Below are 21,307 nucleotides of genomic sequence, written 5' to 3' on the forward strand. Positions count from 1 at the left end.
AGGGTCATGATTTGAACAAACTTGAATCTACACTACCTGAGCATGCTTCCATATGAATATGATGAATTATGGCTTTGTCATTCTTGAGAAGAAGATTTTTAAAGAATTTTCCTATATATATTTCTATGTAAAACTTTGGTCGGCCATTTTGGCCCCGCCTTACCCCCGGGGGTCATGATTTGAACAAACTTGAATCTACACTATGAGAATGATATAAATAAGATGAATTATGGCTTTGACATTCTTGAGAAGAAGATTTTTAAAGAATACTATATACATGTAAAACTTTTTTGCCATGCCCTACCCCCGGGGGTTATTTTTGAACAAACTTGAATCTACACTACCTGAGCATGCTTCCATATAAATATTTTTGGCTTTGTCATTCTTGAGAAGAAGATTTTTAAAGAATTTTCCTATATATTTCTATGTAAAACTTTGGTCGGCCATTTTGGCCCCGCCCTACCCCCGGGGGTCATGAAACAAATTTGAATCTACACTACCTGAGCATGCTTCCATATGAATATGATGAATTATGGCTTTGTCATTCTTGAGAAGAAGATTTTTAAAGAATTTTCCTATATATTTCTATGTAAAAGCATTTTGGCCCCGCCCTACCCCCGGGGGTCATGAATTAACAAACTTGAATCTACACTACCTGAGCATGCTTCCATAAAAATATGCATGAATTATACGGAAGAAGATTTTAAAAGATTTTCCTATATATTTCTATGTAAAACTTTGACACTTGGCCATTTTGGCCCCGCTATCCTAAAAGTATAAATGATACACTACCTGAATTGTTTCACCAGAAAAGTTTCAGCTTTCCTGGCACAGTGGTTCTTGAGACGAAGATTTTTAAAATACGCCACCAAATTTTCATTAATTCCCAATTACTTGAATGAGGGCCTGGCCCTTCATTTGAACAAATTTGAATCCCCTTCACCCAAGGATACTTTTGGCAAGTTTGGTTGAAATTGGCCCAGCGGTTCTTGAGAAAAATCGAAAATGTGAAAATAAAATACTCCAACGGAATTGGACAAAATGTAACTTAAAAGCTCAAATCTTTAGCTCAGGTTACCAATTTATAATCGGACGTCATAAAATAAACGACGACAGCGCCGGGTGGTCATATAATGTAGTTTATATTTTGTAATAATTTGGCAAATAATGAACGTATCAGGCTAAAATTTTCAAAATTTCTTTATTTTTTGTTGTTTTATGTTCCATATAAATTTTGAAAGCACAGACTACATAGTACTTATTTTATAGCATCAGTCCACGAACTTTTTGATAACCCCTCGTAGTATAAGTAATGTACATAATAATAATAATCCTTTACCTGTTCTCTGAGATTTTCTTGTGCCCACAAGTACACTTGTCTATCATTCTGTAAAATAACAAATGAGGATGCAAGCACACTGCTCTTTTAAGCACAAAATAATACAAAATACTGGTATATTTCCTTTTACATTCTGACAACCTCCTACAATTTCAACTGCACCCTCAATCTCATGATTTTGTTCACTATCCAAATATGTTTGTGAAAAAATTACTAATGAAAGTATATAAAGTTACCCTTTTTTATAACTTTCAAAAGTAAATGCATGAAAGTAATGTTTCCTGTATCTGTCTCTCAACTCAGGGCAAAGTCATTCAATACACACAGGTACCTACCGAATCACCTCCTTAGATTACGTAGAGTATCAAGATGAGAACATGGTACTCCTTGAGAGGAAAAATTACCAAGAAAGTAACATGTGACAACCATCCTAATAGATTCAAATAAAATATCCCAAAACTTTTGAATTTTTTCAGGAAGGGGAAGATTGAAATGAATGGAAGGGGAGGGGGATAGAAACTTAATATAAATCTTACCATTAAGATGCTATTGGTTTCCCAGGTGGGATATGGTGCTTCTGATACCTGTTGAAAAGTTTCCACAAGCTGAAAAAAAGAAATGATATCTTCAATATTACTACAGTAAAACTTGGTTATAAAGAAGTCACTGGGACCAGTGAAATAACTTCGCTATTAAAGTAATTCATTATACCCGTATAAGGAATTCGTTAAATTTGTGTAGTTGGGGATCCAAGATAACTTAACGATATCCGTGAATTCGCACTATCCATGTTCGTTCTTAACAAGTTTTACTGTAATATACTGTATAAGTAGAATTCTTAGCAAGGATTTAATTTTGGCATTATTAACGAGGATGCTGACATCGCTAAAATTGAATATTGCTAAAAATTAATTGCATATTATATGTAATAGCTTCTTTAGTTAACATTTTAAAATTGCTAAAAATTATGTCTCGCTAAAAATAAAATACCAGTTCTTATGTAGAAATCGCTAAATTTACGTGTCGCTAAAATTTCCACTTATACGGTAGTAAAACCTCATAATCTCAAATTAGATCAGACGTAAAATAATCTCAGGATATCTGAGAATTAGGGACAATGAGGGTAAAATACAAAAAGAAAAGTGCTTGGAACTTCCAGTTTATTTGGCCTATCCATGATATCCATTTGACCTATCCATGAGATGAGATTCAAGATATCAATGTGTGAGATCCAGATACTAAACTGTAACCTAAGCTAAACAAAACTGAAATAAAAATATGGAACTTGATCCTCCATTGATGTCTAACTTACCATATTCTGAAGGCCACCACTGATGACTTCCGTACTCCTCATAAAGGTCTCGAATTCTTTCTGTATCAATAAGCATATCACATTTAATGAATCATAATGTACAGTAGGTCAAATTACAAGCAGCAAACAGATGAAATTTACGTACAATATACACCTGAGATGGGTGTTTGTTATTCATAAACAATATATAATAAACAGTACCTGGAATGGATGCTTGTTATTCTGCCAGGAGTTGACAATGACTTTAATGCTCTGTAGCAGATACAGCCTTTCATTGTAGTAGTAATCTCGAACTTTGTAAGCCAGGGCGTGGGCCAGTCGTTCATTTCTCAACACATGCTGCAAGTATAAATGTTAAACACATGAAAATCTTTCCTTTTTCTGAATGCTAGAGTGTACATGTGCCAGATAATTATTTCATAATTTATACTGCAATTATAATGGTGTAAATAATTAAATATGCTTGCAACAAATACATGTACTTATGAAATCCATACAAGAATTAGATTTACAATAATTTTGAAAATCTTAATTAAGGGTAAAAAAAAAATTCTACACTGCTAACAAACCTGTAACTCTTTTTTAGAACCTCTGTAATCATTGGCCAGAAAGGAGGTGAAAAGTTCATAGGTCTCTAATTCATCCAATCCCTGTAAAATATAGAATGTGCATGTACATGTATATGCATAAATTTTCATTATTTAAAAAAAATCAACCCACATCAAGAGATAAAATAGATATTCAGTTAACTTGAATTTACCAGAAAGGAACTGATTTTCAGAATGAAGTCCTCTGTAACTTTTTTCAACTTCTTCTGTTTTATGAGGTCTCCCTGGACACATCTGAAATATATTTAATATGTACATTTCATTTTTTTTTAATCCTTATTACCTTTGTCTAAAATGAACAGTCTGAAATGTTTCATTTTTCTCTTATCAGATTTCAATGGTTCAAACAATAATCAAACCGTTCAATCAACTACGAATCCCTCTTATTTAATTAAACCACTGGTTTCAGAACACAGCTTTAAAGATATAAAAGTCAGGTTCTATTCTAATTACTACCACTGATCCTAAAGTAATGAATGACTAGACTTCAAACATACCAGTACATGTACTTAGGCCAAAAATAAAAATAGTCTTGTTTCCTGCTACCCGACCGACCCTTCTTTTTTGCACCCGATCCTAAAGTTTTTATTTAGTTTTAGGGGTAAAATAGGAAATTTCATGATCCAAAAGTGAAAAAAAAAACATATATTCATGTGGTATTTCATGAAATATAAGTTTTAAATATTGACTTCCATAAAACACTCATATTATTTTAAACAATAATATTGACCTATGACATGTTTAATTTGGTTTTAAAATAGTTCATATCCAACAAATACCATTGGGAAAAAATAAAATAAATTAAAAAAAATAAAATAATTTTCTTACCTACCTACCCTATTTTTTTCAGGCTGGTAGCAGGAAACAAGACTATTATTTTTTTGGCCTTACCTTGGCTTTTTGTAAGCACCAAGACCAGCTATGATCTTCTTTTTGTTTCTCTTGAGCTCATTTTCTACAAGTTGCTGTAAACAAAAGGTATTCATTTAAACAATGTAGCATATTTACCAAACTGAAGACTGATAATATTTTTTTTACAAAAAAAGAAAAAAAAAAAAAAGAAAACCATAATTGATACAAATCTATATACAAAAGAGTATATTTTACTCTTGAATAACAAAATAATTTTATGCAAAACGAACACATTAAAGGAGAACTAAAAATGCTGAATAATTATATTCATATTTAATTTTTTTTTAATGTTCTTTTACACATAATTTGCTATTCTTGGTTTTAAAAAAAATATAAAAAATGAACAACCAGACAAAGAAACCACCATAGAATAGAACCTATAGAACAACTCAAGAGACAACAACTGTGTCTCAAAACAGCCCTCAAAACATTTTGAATACTTCCAAATTTTTATTAGTTGCAATTTAACAAATTAGAGCACTCTGGTACAATATCTAAGAATATAAATAAACTTAAAGTAGCATAAAAAAATAACTACCTAGCAAACCTTTTTGACATGTTCATTCATTTTGACCTACTTGTAACTAGGTTCACTTGAACCCAATATATCATTTCATAACCAAGATATTGGTTCCAACTTTACTCAATAGATTTAGAGAGAAATAGTCAAGTCATACTTGAGACAAAATATGAAAAGTGTTCCCCTGACCTTTTCCAGTCAACATGGTCAAAGAGAGAACTTCATCGATATAAATCTTTGACGTCAATCTAACATGATATAATTAAATTTCAGATTTGTATTTGCGCTCCTCTTCTAAACACTTCAATAGAAAAAGAGCTAAAATACAAGTCTAATTTTAATTAGATTGCTTCGATGTAAACATTAACATATCAGCAATCTTTACCTTTGGTGAGCACCAAAAAATCATAAATTAGAAAAGGTGAAGCATACGTACTTGTGGTCTGAGTACACCAGTTCCATTGATAAGCTGACAAAGAGAACGATTGCCAAAGCTACAATGAAGAAAAGTATGTTTATAATGAAATACCCGGTGGTAAGATCATGGATGGATATTTGTATAATGATGTTTTCACCAAGGTTATTTTTTCCAGATCTTGTGTTTGTTTTATCAGGAACAAAGCTATTCAATCTATGAATAATCACCAATAGAAAACTTCATCAAAAAGTCTAGATTTATTATGATTTGTCACTTTACCTGCTCGGGGTATCTGAAACTCCCTCCATTCCCTTTTTGAAAATGAAAGTGAGAGCGGGTTAAGTTGTACCCATAACAATTCGTCCTCGATGACTGTCGTGTTGTATTTGTTCGCTTTTCCTTTCAATCCTTGCCTTCCCTTATTGTTAAATATTTCTACCGTGCCCAAGAACATATAAGGTGAAAACAAAAGTAAAAACCCATTTTGGTCATATTTAAGTATAGTGCAATAATTTGAGAGAAAAAAATCTGGAATAGACAATTTATATATATTTTTTTCACATGTATCTTTTCCATCTTTGGGAGGGATTCTCCTCTCATGTCTTGTATTAAAAATATAAATGATTTTTATTTAGATTTAAGAAGACGCTTTCGCTAACTAATGGTGTAAATTTGATTAGTTAGACTGTTTCATTTAAGAAGAGCCCCTGGGGATCCGGGTTAGAATGGGTCCTCAGCACCCCCTTGCTTGTCGTAAAAGGCGACTAAATGGGCGGTCCTTCGGATGAGACCGTATAAACTGAGGCCCCTTGTCACAGCAGGTGTGGCACGATAAAGATCCCTCCCTATTCAAAGGCCGTAAGTGTCGAGCATAGGCCTAAATTTGCCTATCAATGAAATATTCTGGAGAGGGACGTTAAACAGTATACAATCAATCAATCAATGGTGAGGTAAGGTCGACATTATCTTTTTTTTTTTTCTTGACATTAACGATTCTGTAGACAATCATGCTATGCTTGTTTCATTTTCAATAAGTGAAGTGTTTTCTTTTTAATGAAAAAATTATCTTAAGACGATCCTACCAAAATGACATAAATACTCATTTTTTCATTTACTAAAAGAGAAACATAAACACTTTTTAAAGATTTCTTGCTCAATCCTGTATTTAAATAGGAAGGATAATTTAAAAACAAATAAAATTGTAATTTGTTTGGAAAATTATATGTATATGAAACATTTTATAGCTTCAGTCTATTATCATTGTTCTATAAGTGATGGGAATTTTTTGCTCGGATTCCGCCAAAAATATACACGTATTTCCTTTTTCAAACTCTGCCTGAGCTTTATGATCTTCCTCTTCTACATGGCTTTTTAAATTTCGGGCTTGTAGTTACATATTGCACACGGCATGCATGGCAAATTATAAACCAATTCAAACAATGAGAAAACCTCTTTCGAATACGACAAGCTATTTTTATCTTTAAAAAAACTTATCTACAGTGTACCTACTATATAAAGTCTGCTTTATAATTTGTTCCCAGTCCTAGACCGGGAACAAATGAACAATAGCTTTCCTTGCTGTTTTCAGTCCGCTTTTTTTAAAAAGAGTTTGCAAGAGGGACCTTGGTATTATGAAGGTCTTTTCTCGTATTATAGTGATTCTTGACCTAGAGGCCAATAAAAAGGTAGTGTGAATTGCTCATTGGAGCTTTCATATCAGGCATGCTAAAACAAGTCTCTGATGAGATTGTAGCTCTAAAGGCTTCCATTTTTTCTGAAGAAATGAATTTCCACCATTCTCTTCGTCAATTCATTTAGCGCTATTAATAGGGAATATCTTGACCATTTCATTGAGCTTATTACCGAAATGGGAAAAAATAAAGTAACGTGGTCATTACGAGGCAACTTAAAAAAAATGAAAACTTGCAAAACTGAATTTTCATGCATCCGAGCAGCTAAACGATATTTTATTGTATAATTCTGTTATACAAGATAAAATATTGATTTCTTTCATTCTAAATTTAACAGGAAAACAGTCGGCATATTTTGAAATACACAAAAAAAGAGGAACAACTCTTATAATTTTGTTATAATTTCAATCAGATGTTGAAAATTTTAAGCACTATAATGTAGGCGCCTTTTTTGTAGCAATAGATTTTGACATCTTATAAAAAATGACAATATTAACAACCATAAAAGAAAATCATCAAATAAGGCATAAGATATATAAAATTAGCAAAATACCCGGTAACTCAAACTGCTTCTCTAAGCACTACAGTGAACACAAATTTTCTCAAAATACTACAAAAGTATTATGAATATTATAAAAAAAAATAAAATACTTCACAGACTATAATTAATTGAAATTGATGCAAGAAAAAACTACAACGATGTAATAAGTTTAAATCAACTTAAATTGTTCACTATCCATGTATTCAAAATGATGAAAAAGGACGTTTAAAAAACGTTTTTTAGCACTGGGCGTGCATGTTGGATCTTAATAGCCACCAAACCGATCTCAGAGAAGCATATTGTCAGGAATACGTAACCCCTTTTCCTCTATCGTAGAATCAAGAAGCACAGGCCGATAGTCTGGTTGTTTCACATTCCTCATAAACATAAATTTAGGTCGCCCATCCTCGTCCAGTGGTGGAGTGTCCGGCTCTTCGTCCACATCAATGACTTCTTGGGTAAAGTAAGTTCTGGGTCTTTTCTTACTGTTAACATCAAACTCCTCCCTGACTACATTAACCGGCTTTCTCTTGGACGGTTTACAAGGTGCCCGTTGAGAATTTCCTCTTCCCGTTGACTTACTGCTCTGAGGGGGGTTAGCCACAGGAAGTACGTTAGGGGCGATTTTAATCTTTGGAGCACCAGTATTAATGATATTATTCAATTTTTTGGTATACCTTGACTGGGTTGGTCGATTGTATCCCACATTCTCTGACCACTGCTTCGGCCTGTTGGACTGGAGAATTACTGGTTGTTGTTTCTTAGCGGCGGTGTCGGGGGTTTTCACATCCGATTCTTTAGACGTCGGTATATAAACACTGTTGTGGAATTGGAAATTTGCTCCAGATGAATTATTGATACATCCATCCATAACGAAAAACGTAGAAATCCCATTGTTCGGTAGGTTTTGTGACTGTATCTGTTGTGGGACATTACTGGGATTAGGTCTGTTCTTTAAAAGATCACTTACAGTTACAGGAATTGGACTAGGAACATGGTTTTGTTTCTCTGTCAAACTTTTCTTATTTGATTTTTCATTGGCGGAACCGACAAGAAGATTGTTCTGAAAAGGAAGTTGATTTTGCCCTGTCGTGCTGGCAATAGGGATAAGTGTACCGTCAGAGAACTGTATAAACTGAGTCGTGCCTTGTGTCGTTTTTTCATTCATAGATGGATTAATAGTAGTTGGAGGGATAGACTGCATTACGTTAGGCGAGGATTTTTCCGGAATCGGCACTGCTGGTACAAGATACTGTAATTGTGGACTTCCATTCGATTGTGCAATACAAGGAATTGCTGAAGCAATATTAGGAGCTAAAGATAATTTCGGAATGTCTTTGGACATCACTGACGATGATGTGGACATAGTCTGAGAAAAACTGGATGGATTGGAAACAATGGGGACCAACTGTCCATCGGCTAATCGTAAAAATGATGTCTTGGTCACAGCTTTTGTGTCTGATAAATTTTCTGATTTTTTATTTTCATTTGAAGGCTGCATTGTAGGCAACGCAGGAATGAATGGTGCTGCAATCTGCTGTACGACAGGGACATTTGGCGTTTGAACAGAAGGAAGATTTGGCATGGTAAACAGATTAGTGGGCTGGTTACCACCGGGTTGCAGGAGCAATGTTGGATTAGTGTTACCTGTTTGTGGCATCATTACAAGTTGATTACCAAAGCTTTGTAGATTTGAGTTAGTTTGTCCAGGTATGTTAAGTAACTGGGGAGCTACTGGCGGTGTGATTAAGTTTGGACCAGTTGGAGGGAGGATTGATAACGTCGGTTGGGGTACGGTAGAAATGATGGGCAGAGTACCAGCAACCCCTGATGACGGAACAACTGAAGGTAAGTTAACAAGGTTTTGGGAAGCATCTGTCGGGGTCATAAGTGACGGGAACTTAGTACAAAGGTTCTTCATGGTGTCTGTCGGTACTAAAACCAACTGTCCGTTCATTAATTGAAGGATGCTCATCTCTTTTGAAGATACTGAGGCAACGGATGGCGATGATGTCGTTGACGGAGTCGAGATTTTGGAAATAGGAATCTTGGTCGTTTCTTTGGAAGATTTCTTAGCTTGTTTAACTGGCTTACTAGCATTTACATTTTTCAAACTGGGCAAGTTTTTTCCATTCCAGGTGGAAGATTGAGTAGAAACAGACGTCACTGATGAGGTAACAGAAGTTTGCATATTTGATTGAACGTTCTGCAGCACGGGAGTTGATGCTGTGACTGTATTAGTACTAAAATGTCTTGTAAAAACTGTTGGCTCTACAATGGCCGTTTTTGCTATTGCTTGTCGCAACAAGTCCGTTGCCTTTGTGTCAAAGACATCGTTTGTCGCCGTACATGGCGGTTGTGCTTTTATTCGGAACTCTTTATTTACCCCCCGTATCTTCGTGTCTGTGCCCTCCTTGTTCACGCTCGTTCTTTTGCTCGCATGTTCTTCGTACGCTGGATCTACTAACTCTACCTTGAATTCTACCACAGGGTTTTCATGGGGATGCTGTTTGTCACTAGGTGGATCTGTGGTTCCATCGCTGCCAGGTAATTCAGATAAAGCCCCCGTGGCTACATTTACAGTTTCGTGGGGACTAGATAACGGAGACAGTGGTTCTTGTTTAATCACCACCGCGGACACTTCGACCCCCGATGACGTAGTGCCTTTGCTTCCTGGCCTTGATGCTGGTGAATGCTTAACATTTTGTCTTTTCGTTTTTATTCCCCGCTTTCGACATTTATTTTTGCAAATCTTGTACTGTCTCTCCAAGGCCTTGAGTGATATTGTTTCAGTTTCCAGTAAAGAGTCTATGTTTAAAAGCAATACACTGCATCGCTTGCACCGGTTATATTTCGTAGATTGAATCAATTGCTCGTTTTGCCTCCATGTTCTCTGGAAAAAGTGTTGGAATTTAACGACAAACTTTTCATCAATGAGGGGCTTTCTTTCGCTCATTTCTATTTCTGTAAAAAAAGAAAATAAGCTGCATGAAGAAAGGAAATGATAATTAACACAGAAATTGGCGTTGATTTTACAGAGAACGCTTATTTACACTTTAATTTAGAAGAAAAGTCATGCAATGGTTGTTTGTTGTTGTTTTGTTTGTTTGTTTTTATATTTTTATCAACTAGTAACAATTTTTTCTGAGATAATTTTCGAATTATGCATAAATTCAATTTAAAGAAATATTTTATGATTTTAACTATTTATGATCAATAGCACACCCCCTCTCAAATTTTACAATTTTGGAAATGCACTCTTGTGCATGCATCAATACCATGAACTTAGTTTTTTCTGCTAAATACCCGGGAGTACGGATCGATGAAAATACTTAAATGTAATTTCACTATAGGACCATCTTTCATAACACCTGACCAACGTGAACAACACACGTTGTTCACAGATTTGGAAACGGTACTGTAAACTATTTGCTAATTTATATACAAGGAAAGAGCAGAATTTTGAGGATATTTTTTCTCTTTTTAAATGTTAACTATATAATTATTTAAAACCCACTCTTACTAAGACGTTATTGACAAACAAGTAGATGAAACAAAATAAGCAATCTGATTCAAATCAAGTCCTTTGATCCGCCCACATAGATCGCTACATCAAACTGATAATTATGTATCTTAGTGTAGTCTACTTGTGTGCCAAGTTATATTGAAAGCAGACCAAAACTGTAGGAGGTGTAGCATTTTAAAAGTATTTCACCAAATAAATCTATTTTTAGTAACCACGGTAACACCATTCAACGAAATCAAAAATCGATATACAGAATTATGTATCTTTAATAGTGTAGTCTACTTGTGTGCCAGATTATATTGAAATCAGACCAAATTTGTAGGAGGTGTTGCATTTTAAAAATATTTCACAAAAATTTCTAATTTTAGTAACCACGGCAACACCAGTCATCAAAACCAAAAAACATATTTTTCGGAATTGCGTATCTTAGTGTTAGTTAGTCTTTTTGTTTGCCAAGTTATATTGGAATCAGACCAAAACTGTAGGAGGAGTAACATTTTGAAAAATTGTTTACAGACAGACGGACGGGCGACGGACGCATTACTGTAGCATAAGCTCTTCTGGTCTCTGACTAGTAGAACTAAAAACTGATTTTGGAATTGATTTGAGTCTAAACATGTTTACCACGAGATAAATTCTATTAAACTTCTGACCAGATTAATCTCATTAAAATACCTGTTAAAGCAAGACTAGTATGAAATTCAGATTTCAAAAGCAAGGAAAAGAAAATTGTTTATATAAATATGTGTTCAAAATGTTCAGAGTTCGTTCACCTTTGCTGTTGACACCCCGGACACAGGCACTTGTTTCGGAAATAATGTTTTAACCCAAAGTATATACTAGTATATACTATGGGTTAAAAAATTATTTCCGAAACGATTGCTTGTGACCCCGAACCAGATAAATTCACAAAATTATTTGTTGATTCTTTTGGTGGAAATATTAAATGTTGTTTTGCGTCCCGTTCTAACATTTTCCTAGACCTTTACTCGGTGGCTCTCAGGTCCAGAGTTTAGCGAGGGAACAGTAATATTGCAACCAATATTTATCGACTTATTGTAGGACATACGCAGCCGCTGATTGCAACAACGCCCTCCAATCACAGAGCGTGCTCTACCGACTGAAATAATCTTAAAATTTTGTACTGATCTCTCTTCCGAAAGAGATGTTTGTATTTTTTTTTGTCTAGAAGAGTCTCGCTCGGATTACATTGAACTACATTGACCGTCGTCAAAGTGACGCACATCTGACGACGCATGATGGTGTACAGACACAAACTAGGTCAACATACTAGTAATGAAACAAAATCGATACCTTAAAAGTAGGATCTAATATACTGGCAGTATGACATACTTATAATAATTTTATGATAGAGTTAAATCATGTAAATATGTTATAAATAATTAGTTGTCTACACAAATCAACAAAAAAGACCTCACATTGAGCACATGCATGTACTCACCAGGGTCATTTAGAGCATCATGTGGCTTGTTCCTGGTGTATTATTTTTATACTAGTATTTGACATTTCTAAATATAAGTCCCAACATTAAAGTGAGTTTTTCTTTTAATTTCTATTTTTGTATTCTTTGCATGAGTTCAGGAGTCTATAACTATATAATCTCAAATGGTATTAATTTGTATTTTACGAGCGGAGAAACGCGGGATTATTTTAACGTAGAAATGGTACCGAAAACTGTTTTCAATTAAAAAAAAAATAAAAGAGTGTTTAAAAAAAAATACCACAAAGAAAAAGTAAACATCATAGCAGCTAAGCTGTGTTTCTAAATATTATACAAGTTTTGAACTTAACAAATGGCTATTCTACATTTTATTTAAACATATGCAACGCTCACACTTTAACCTTAGATACTTCGGTAAAAACATATATATTCGAGTATATTCGAACCGCATTCAAGTACAGTGTATGTATAATACACAGTTACACACCTAAATTAAATAACTGCTCTATCGAAAACCTTACTTATATTTTTTATCTTCTCAACATTAAAAATAAAAATAAACTTCTAAATCTGACCGTTATAAATACTTCATAATTATATCACTTCTAATTTCCCATTACACCGGTGACCGAGATCCAATATCACATTACCAGCTAATTAACATTCACGTCAATGGACATGAGACACGCCCCCTTGACATGAGGACGAAAACAGTGTAATGGCGGACAAATAAATACCTTCAAGTAGCTACATATTACAGCGCGTCATTCCCCGTCTGTTTACTGTTTAAATACCTGTATAATCGAATATCAACACATGAAATGTCTAACGGTTATACACAATAATTAAAATAAGTTAAACCTACCAATAGTTATGAGTTATTAATCCTAATAGATCCCAGCATCAAGAAATGTAGGTCGATCAATGCTCAAGTATATACGCTAGTCTGACTGGATCAATGTGGGAATGACATGTGTAAGCCACGCCCCGTGGGAGATATCATGCGCAATAGATAAAGCCCGCGCAATTTCGAAAAAAAAAATGCTAAACAAGCTTGCTTGTAATCTTTAATATTTGCCTTTATCAAATTTATTTCAAATGAATGCTGTAAATCGATGAATGCGTTTCATGAATTCAGCATAATTTTAGTGTTTACAATGGGCAAATATTATTTTAATTTTGAAAACCAATTTTATTAACATAATTCATTATTTAAAAAAAAACTTTTCATTTTCATCTTTCAAACCCAGCAGACTTGTTAAACATTATTTCCAAATCATGACTAATTTCTTTATCAATTCTAACGTTAAGTTACTGTTGCAGTATCTATTAGGGCAAACTGACCATGGTTCGGACAGACAGAAAAATTGACCTAGGTTCGGACAACTTTACCGTTACTTTTTTCAGTTAAATAAATCTGTTTTTAGCATGATACGGAAATATATCAATCTTAGCGATCGGATTTTTTATTTAGTCAAGACCCTGTGTTTGTCACGTGACTCAATACTTGGTGGTGGCGCTACGATTTTAGGGCATGTGTACTTTGTTTTACGTCAGCAGTTTAAGGGAAAAGTAAACAAACACTTGCAAGTAAAATCAAATGAATGAGACTCTACTTTATTAAACCTGTATGATTTATTTCTTTTGCGTTTCTAAGTGATAAATCATTCCTATTAGTCAAAAATTGTATAAGCTATTTTCTATATTTTGTTGTGAAATCTTCCTCGAAGTCTGAAAATTAAATGTACCTAGGTTCGTACACCAGATGACCATGATTCGTACATTGCGCAAACCAAAGTTCAAGCTACTTAAATCGCCTTTAATTAAAAAAATCAGAGTGTGAATAAATTACGTGATTGATATTCAAAGCATACGGATAATGATATTGGGTTTTAAAAATCATACTTCATGTAACTATAAAAAAATGTATATATTTTAAATGTACATACATGTACTACAGTATAGTATTTTCAATCGATCAAAATGAGAATGGGCTCCTCAAACACATATATGATATTATTATATGCATTTTTCAATTTTTTGATATGATAAAATTAATTAATTCAATTGATTATATGTAAATGGTGTTCAATAAATTGAAATTTAAACCAATTCATTAATCATAAATACTATTATTTCTAGCATTTAAAACAAATCCCTATATAGCACAAAGAACTTTTGATTGGTTTTAGGAATGAACGATGCCGGTTACATCTTTAATTAATACATATAGACTTCGTAATTGTAGATTTCTTTAAGGAATGACTCTAATTCTTGGCCAGATTATCGAGTATAATATGGTTTGGGTCAGTTTACGCTTTATAATCCGCGAAGCGGATTATAAAAAAGCGTAAACTGACCCAAACCATATTATACTCGATAATCTGGCCAAGAATTAGAGTCATTCCTTATAATTTAATTTTAAAATAATTAAACAACTGGGGATGTAAAATTGTGTTGTTTTTATTAGTTCAAATTTACCGCGCAATAATACAACCGTAGTAACGGAAGTGATGGGAAGCAAGGGGAGGTAAAAACTGATACATAGATCTTGCAACCATGATGCTTGTTTACATGAGGTAAGATCGAGCAACTGTTTGAAGTTTAAGGTACATTCATTAAATCTGGAATTTTTCATGAATCCGAAGGACTGGAAATGAGGGGATTGATGGATACAGATGATTCAGCTGGTTGTCAAGGGGGTGTGTCCCCATACCAAACCAGATTATACAAAATGTTATGCGTTCCTTTTTGGAAATCAACCAATGAGAGACAAGAATACAAATAGAATTAAATTATTATACAATGAAATAATAATCCTTAGTTTAGAACAAAAAATGGAAAACGTCATGATTAAGGGTCTCGGTATAGATGTACTACATGTATTTGGGTGCTAGATAACTAGTGTATTATTTGTTCAAATCATGAAGGCAATAATCAGAAAGACATGCATTGATGCTATTGCAGTTTATGAAGATCGTGCACTGACATGCAGAGGAAAGATTTTATCTCCATCGTGTGCATTCGTCATTTCTTTATTTAGAACGAAAATGAACTGAAGGTCAACCTGCAAAAGGCGGAGGAAAGTTGAAGAAAACACCTCGAGCAAAAATAAATTGCATTTCAGTTCGAACAACTTGTTGACAGCCCAGAAGTATAATAATTTATAGCTGCAGAACTGTAGCTCTCTGTTTGAGAAAATTTCGGACAGATAAAGCAGAGAGCTACAGATCCTAGCATAGTATGGGTATTTTTTAATTACCTATCTTTTTTTGTATTTTATACTTTCTCCAGATTTGAAAATAATTTTAAATGGTATCTATTAACTAAGCATACATTCAACTTCAATTCATGATCATTTACTTTCCTCTCAACGCTAACAAATGAGTGTTTGTGGTTACGGACGTCGAAATGGAACTCTTTTAAACCGACATTACAAAACTATAAATTATACATGACTGTTTGGACCGTTAAAAGGTAAAGAAAGTATCAAATATAAGAGTTAGATATATGAATTATTATAGGATATCATTCTAAAAGCCAGAGAAAACTTGAACCACACGAAATAAATACCTAAAGTGTCGACGAAAAATCGTCGGCGTAAATAGAAGGTTTTTACAACGCTTGGATCTGTAGCTCTCTGCTTCATCTGACCGAATTTTCTCAAGCAGAGAGCTACAGTTCTGCAGCTAAATAATTTAAAATTCATTGCTTGTAATTTAAAAAAAAACAGAAAAAAGATTTCTTTTATTATGGAAACAAAAAACAAAAGGGATAAAGGTTATCCTTACAATAATCAGCTCTTAAGGGTGTTCAGCATGTCATTAAACAAAATCCTTGGACCTCGTGTGTATAATCGAGGAGGGGGGGTTAAACACTTTGTAACACACGCTTCCTTGTTATGGGACATGGTATAGACATAAACTTATACGAATCCCTCTTAGTACAATTAGCAAGAGACGATGCCAAGCCCAAGCTTTCCATTGAAGACGAAAAGATTGAAGCTAACACGAACTTGCAAACAAAGGAATCAAATCTTCTAAAGCCAAACTTTATTTGCTTTGCTGGAATATGCGGTGGTATCAGAAACAAATGGTTATTTCGAGTGAAACATGGCCTTTCAAATATGCATTGAGAGAGCAAGAACTAGCGAAATCAATAACATTTAAATACAATTAATTTTTTTTAATTCCACAAATTCAGTCTCGTTTTTTGGAGGAAACCTTCGACATATTTGAGGTTAAGTCGAAGAAAATGGGAGGGGTGATCAAGCAATAGAAATGGATTTTTTAATATTGATTTTTCAGTGTGTTTTCATTGCAAATTACAGACGAACTCAAACGATTGTCAGTTGCTTGAAGCTCTCGCAGCACGTAGTTGTCAGATATCAGAGTTGATACCGCTGACTACGGTGATGATTTTTTACTGAGATTGAAACTGCGACATAAGTCCAAATATGACAAAACTTTTGTCACGTACGTAATTAATGGTACTTATAAAGACAAACTAGAATACAAAAAGAGGAAAGAGAGATAAAGAAAAAGAGGGACAGTTTAAAATAAAAAAAAAAAACAACAGATTTTTTTTAAGAATGGAAAAGATATGATTAAAATCTTATTGGAGGTTTCTTATTATGTCATGCGACTCTATAATATGTAGTATTTGAAAGAAATCAGACACGTACTATCGATTTTGAAGGGTTTGGGAGGGAAATCAGAAAAATAAATTAACAACTTATCTGATAAAACTTTGACACGAAAATGAAATTAAAAAAATGAAGCAAACGAACGACCCCAAAGAAAATGGTCCGAACTCGAAAGGGGGTCACACTTTCTTTCACTTTTAAATTTTATCAAAGGCCGAGATGTATTACCAAAACACTACGATGTAACAATGCTACAACAAAAGAAGGGAAAAGACTTTCAATGAATATCTATAATTTTAAATTTCAATGGTAAAATGTTATGTTTTAGAGGGGGAGGGGGGCTCGAGATCGCTACTACGAGCCCGTAAATATTGCATATCTGTTATTGAAAAAAAAAATACAACAACATTTGTTTACTGTATATTATTATGTCCGAACCTTGGTCAGATACGTTCGAACCATGGTAAAAAACGCTTGATGAATTTAACTTCTAGTTGGAACAGAGGTATTCAGTGTTTTGGTGATATATTGACAATTGATAAAACCCGAAAGGTTCCAAAACACTTTCCAGTTGATAGTACAAGTCTAGACCACTGTCACTCGGAACAACAGCTTATTGCTTGTAAGCAAAACAAGAACCGTCCGAACCATGGTCAGTTTGCCCTACATGTATTATCAAAACAAAATAATTTTCGTTTCACTTTGCGACTATTACATTCATCCGTTGCAGTCCAAATAATAGACAATTAAATGAATTTCATTTCATTAATTTATGTAATGGAATGTCCATATTTTTCGTCATTACACCGGGTGTGAAACTTATTGATAAGAAGTATTTTTCTCATGTGAATACTTAAAAGTTTGAGAATTTAAGATTATGTTATCACAAATGTTGACTCACTGTTAAAGCTGTCTTTTGTTTGCTAAAAAGTCTATTGGCTTGCTTTCAGTAATATTTTCTCAGTTAATTGATACTGTATTCTGCTTGGCTTTGTATTTTGTATGTATGTAAATATGTTCTTGTACCTCATTTAAGCATTGAATTCATATTTTGGGATACACTTGGCCGTGCCGACAAATTGAATATCGCGCGTTAGCGCGGTATGATAATTTGTCGGCACGGCCAGGTGTGTTTTAGGACCCAAGACATCCCAAAATATTAATTCAATACTTATATTTACATTCTTTAATTTTATAATTCTCTTCATAATTGTTTATTTTAGTAATCTTTAATGTGAATTTAGCGCTCTTCAAAACTGGTGCGCTTTATAGACGTAAGAGCCGTTTGTGACGTTGTAAAGATAAATAACGAACATTGCGAGGAATAAAAGTGACAAATTAATTCAAAATGCACATTTGTTGTATTTTTACGTTAATTAAACAGGGATAATTTTTTAAAATTAAATTGTGTGAAACAATGTACATTTTCATGATTTTGGTGTTCATAAAGTATTGAAAATGCATATATAGTTCCTATACTGTGTATTCTAACGCGCTGTGACAAGGTTTCGCGTGTGTTATAGATATCTGAAGGTCATGGATTTCTAATGGATTTCATACAGAAAATTACACTGAATGTAAATATATACCATTGTATGGTCTGAGAGTAAATAAATAACCTAAGCTACAAATCGACACGGACGTCTTAGAAAACACTGGATTGAAATTCAAGTTTGAATATCAACATAGCTCTTCAAAAAATATTTTGACAGATACTTTAATCCCCTACATTTTGGTTAATTGAAATTGAAATTTGAGCATAATTATGAACACATTTATATAGTAACGAAACGACTGGTGTAAATATTTTTTTAATGGGAAGCATGCATATATATCTATCGTCGCCTTTGGTCTACTTTAGGTACAAATCTTTTAGCTCCATTGATGTGTCCGTTCACACGACAGTTCTGTTCCAACTGAAAAAGGCAAAAAAAAAACTTCAAAGTATAATTATGCATAAACACGTGAAAAGGAATTTTCAGTCAAACACAAAGAAAATAAACATGTAGCTGTTGTTTTTTAAAACAACTTTACATTGAATAAAGGTATTTTTCAACTTCATGCACAATTTATCAAATCTACCACGAAATAAGGCTCGTGCTTTCGAGTCACAATATGATAAGTATATAAATTGATTGGCATCTCTAAATAGTTATTCCTTTCTTGACTCAACAAGACACAATATTTATTGGGCAAAAGTGATCTACTCACATCAATAATGAATGCTGTGAATTCTTCTTCACTTACAACTCCATTGGCTGAAATAAAGATTATGTTTTTGCATGCAACAGCAAATAAAATGAATGATTAAATAAGAATTAAAAATGTTGCTTGATATTTAAAAAAAAATATAAAAGCAATAAATGGCAAGTCCGAAAATTATAATGGCTAACTGTTCCTGTTCATGTCACTGAATATTGTACTGATTATATTGACTTAGCGTTCCTGTCCATGTCACTGAATATTGTACTGATTATATTGACTTACCGTTCCTGTCTATGTCACCGTTCCTGTCCATGTCACTGAATATTGTACTGATTATATTGGCTTACCGTTCCTGTCCATGTCACTGAATATTGCACTAATTATATTGACTTACCGTTCCTGTCCATGTCACTGAATATTGTACTGATTATATTGGCTTACCGTTCCTGTCCATGTCACTGAATATTGTACTGATTATAGCGGCTTACCGTTCCTGTCCATGTCACTGAATATCGTACTGATGTGTTTTTCTTTTATAAGGTGGACGTGGTCAACATCCAGTGCAGCGAAAAATGTCTTGGCACAGTTCCACAGTGTGGGGGCCCCTGTTACCAGGCCCTCGTAAAATTCCCTCTCTGTGACCATCATATCCTCTGTAAAAAAAAAATAAATCAAAAAATGACCTTGCGTCAAATCTCCCCTCCTCCCGATCAAAATTCGAGAATTCGTCCTGAAATTATTGGATAAAGAGATGAACAAAATTTGGGGTTTTACACGCTATTTCGATGCAAAATCAAAGCATTTACGATAAAATTTAATGCACCCAGGTATATTGATAAATTTTGTTACTTTGATTCCATTAAAAATCCATTGTGTTCTTTCCGCCTCAAAATTTGAAAAATAGCTCGGGCCAATCTCTTGGCCTTTTTGTATGTCATGAGGGACAGAAAATTAAGTGCCTGTAAATGCATATAATGTGTGACATGTCGACAAGCAATTAACATAAGTATTGATGATTTTATTTGATTTCTTGTTTTCGATGCTCGCGAATATCCCCGCTTTATGTAAACTTACTGTTCACATCCATCGTTGTTAGAACTGCCTGTGCCTCAGACAGGGATAAGAAGCCGTCTAAATCAAGGTCCATCTGATTGAACAAATTGTGTAAGAGCGTTGATCCATCGTCTTGGCTGAGTGAAATGAATTTCAATTCTTTATTAAAAGTTTATTTAATTAAAATATTTTCAAACGCTTTAATAAGTTTGAAGACAAAAATAATTCAAAAAATCACTTACCCGCGTAATCTCTTATTTTAGGTTAACATATTGACATACATGTTTGCAGTAATGAACAACACTAAATAAAGCAGGTTCATAAAATTTAAAATAATGCATAATATTTTTTTTCAAAGAAATATTTTTAAAAAACTAAATAAAAAAGAGGAAAAGCTTACCACGTGACGCTTCCCACAAAAAAGGCGAAGAAAATAAACTTGTTCATTTTGGAAGAAACCTGAATGTAATTAAAAAAATATTATTGGATAATTTACTACAATTTGATGTCAGGACTTTGATTTAATGTGAATTTTATCTGTACTTACTGCTCAGTATAAGTCGACTTAGTTATAATCTATCTTTTCCTTATCTCCTCGAGGTCGTGATCTCTGACCTTTCAGACCCAACGCGCATGATCTGGGAGAGCAACTTTCGCAATTTTCTTACATGCATCTCTTCTACTTGTACAAAAGGTGACGTAAATTTTCTTATCACAAGAAAAAGTGCAGGAGAAATTAGTTCAACTTGAACACATATAGCAAAATTTTGACCAAGGAATTTTTGTGTCCTCTTAAAGTACATACTAGTTTAGACCCTTCCTATTGAAACGTGTCACTCATGATTTAAGTTGAGAGAATTGGACAGTTACACGTTTAAGAAAAAAATGTTTATAGATCCGCGTGCGAATTGGATTATGACTTAAATGAAAATTGTGTAAATTTTCTTTTTATATTTTTTGAGAATATATAAAATAGGTTTAATAGTTATATCATTTACTCTTGTATTTAAAAAAAATCGGTGTTCATTCAAGTATTGAAGTAAATGAAATAAATCACTTGATGGCTTTATACCCG

At 33.6% G+C, this 21,307-nt stretch overlaps 3 protein-coding genes across 3 annotated transcripts in view; all 3 read right to left on the reverse strand.

Annotated features, from left to right (window-relative positions):
• Positions 1-5,447, reverse strand: part of LOC134254577 (nucleoporin NUP188-like) — a 35,223-nt gene extending 29,776 nt beyond the window's left edge. Inside the window, 9 exon segments of the mRNA XM_062737106.1 lie at positions 1,340-1,387; positions 1,876-1,944; positions 2,652-2,711; positions 2,853-2,990; positions 3,221-3,301; positions 3,412-3,493; positions 4,151-4,224; positions 5,128-5,185; positions 5,389-5,447. Of these exon segments, the coding sequence (XP_062593090.1) occupies positions 1,340-1,387; positions 1,876-1,944; positions 2,652-2,711; positions 2,853-2,990; positions 3,221-3,301; positions 3,412-3,493; positions 4,151-4,224; positions 5,128-5,185; positions 5,389-5,417 (639 nt within the window). The 5' untranslated portion in view covers positions 5,418-5,447.
• Positions 5,448-7,185: 1,738 nt separating this feature from the next.
• On the reverse strand, positions 7,186-13,290 carry LOC134254623 (mucin-16-like). The gene is made up of 2 exons (XM_062737161.1): positions 13,195-13,290; positions 7,186-10,305 (listed from the first exon to the last, which is right to left on the reverse strand). The coding sequence occupies exon 2, from the start codon at positions 10,295-10,297 to the stop codon at positions 7,628-7,630; it is 2,670 nt and encodes an 889-aa protein (XP_062593145.1). The 5' UTR covers positions 10,298-10,305; positions 13,195-13,290; the 3' UTR covers positions 7,186-7,627.
• Positions 13,291-18,749: 5,459 nt separating this feature from the next.
• On the reverse strand, positions 18,750-20,864 carry LOC134254602 (uncharacterized). Its single transcript, XM_062737130.1, has 6 exons — positions 20,780-20,864; positions 20,633-20,691; positions 20,254-20,369; positions 19,668-19,832; positions 19,186-19,232; positions 18,750-18,890 (listed from the first exon to the last, which is right to left on the reverse strand). Exons 2-6 carry the CDS (start codon positions 20,677-20,679, stop codon positions 18,810-18,812), a joined length of 456 nt encoding a protein of 151 aa, XP_062593114.1. The 5' UTR covers positions 20,680-20,691; positions 20,780-20,864; the 3' UTR covers positions 18,750-18,809.
• Positions 20,865-21,307: the final 443 nt, after the last annotated feature.

The sequence above is a fragment of the Saccostrea cucullata genome, unplaced genomic scaffold, assembly GCF_032062105.1.
Source record: "Saccostrea cucullata isolate Sc308-1 unplaced genomic scaffold, CSIRO_AGI_Scuc_v1 ctg354, whole genome shotgun sequence".
NCBI lineage: Eukaryota > Metazoa > Mollusca > Bivalvia > Ostreida > Ostreidae > Saccostrea > Saccostrea cuccullata.

Bases quoted from the DNA above. Each gene is read 5' to 3' on its own strand.
- LOC134254623 (XM_062737161.1), bottom strand. From the start codon at position 10,297: ATGAGCGAAAGAAAGCCCCTCATTGATGAAAAGTTTGTCGTTAAATTC.
- LOC134254602 (XM_062737130.1), bottom strand. From the start codon at position 20,679: ATGAACAAGTTTATTTTCTTCGCCTTTTTTGTGGGAAGCGTCACGTG. The intron at 20,370-20,632 runs GTAAGCTTTTCC...CATTTCACTCAG, and splicing joins TTTGTGGGAAGCGTCACGTG to CCAAGACGATGGATCAACGC. The intron at 18,891-19,185 runs GTGAGTAGATCA...TGCCTTTTTCAG, and splicing joins TCACAGCATTCATTATTGAT to TTGGAACAGAACTGTCGTGT.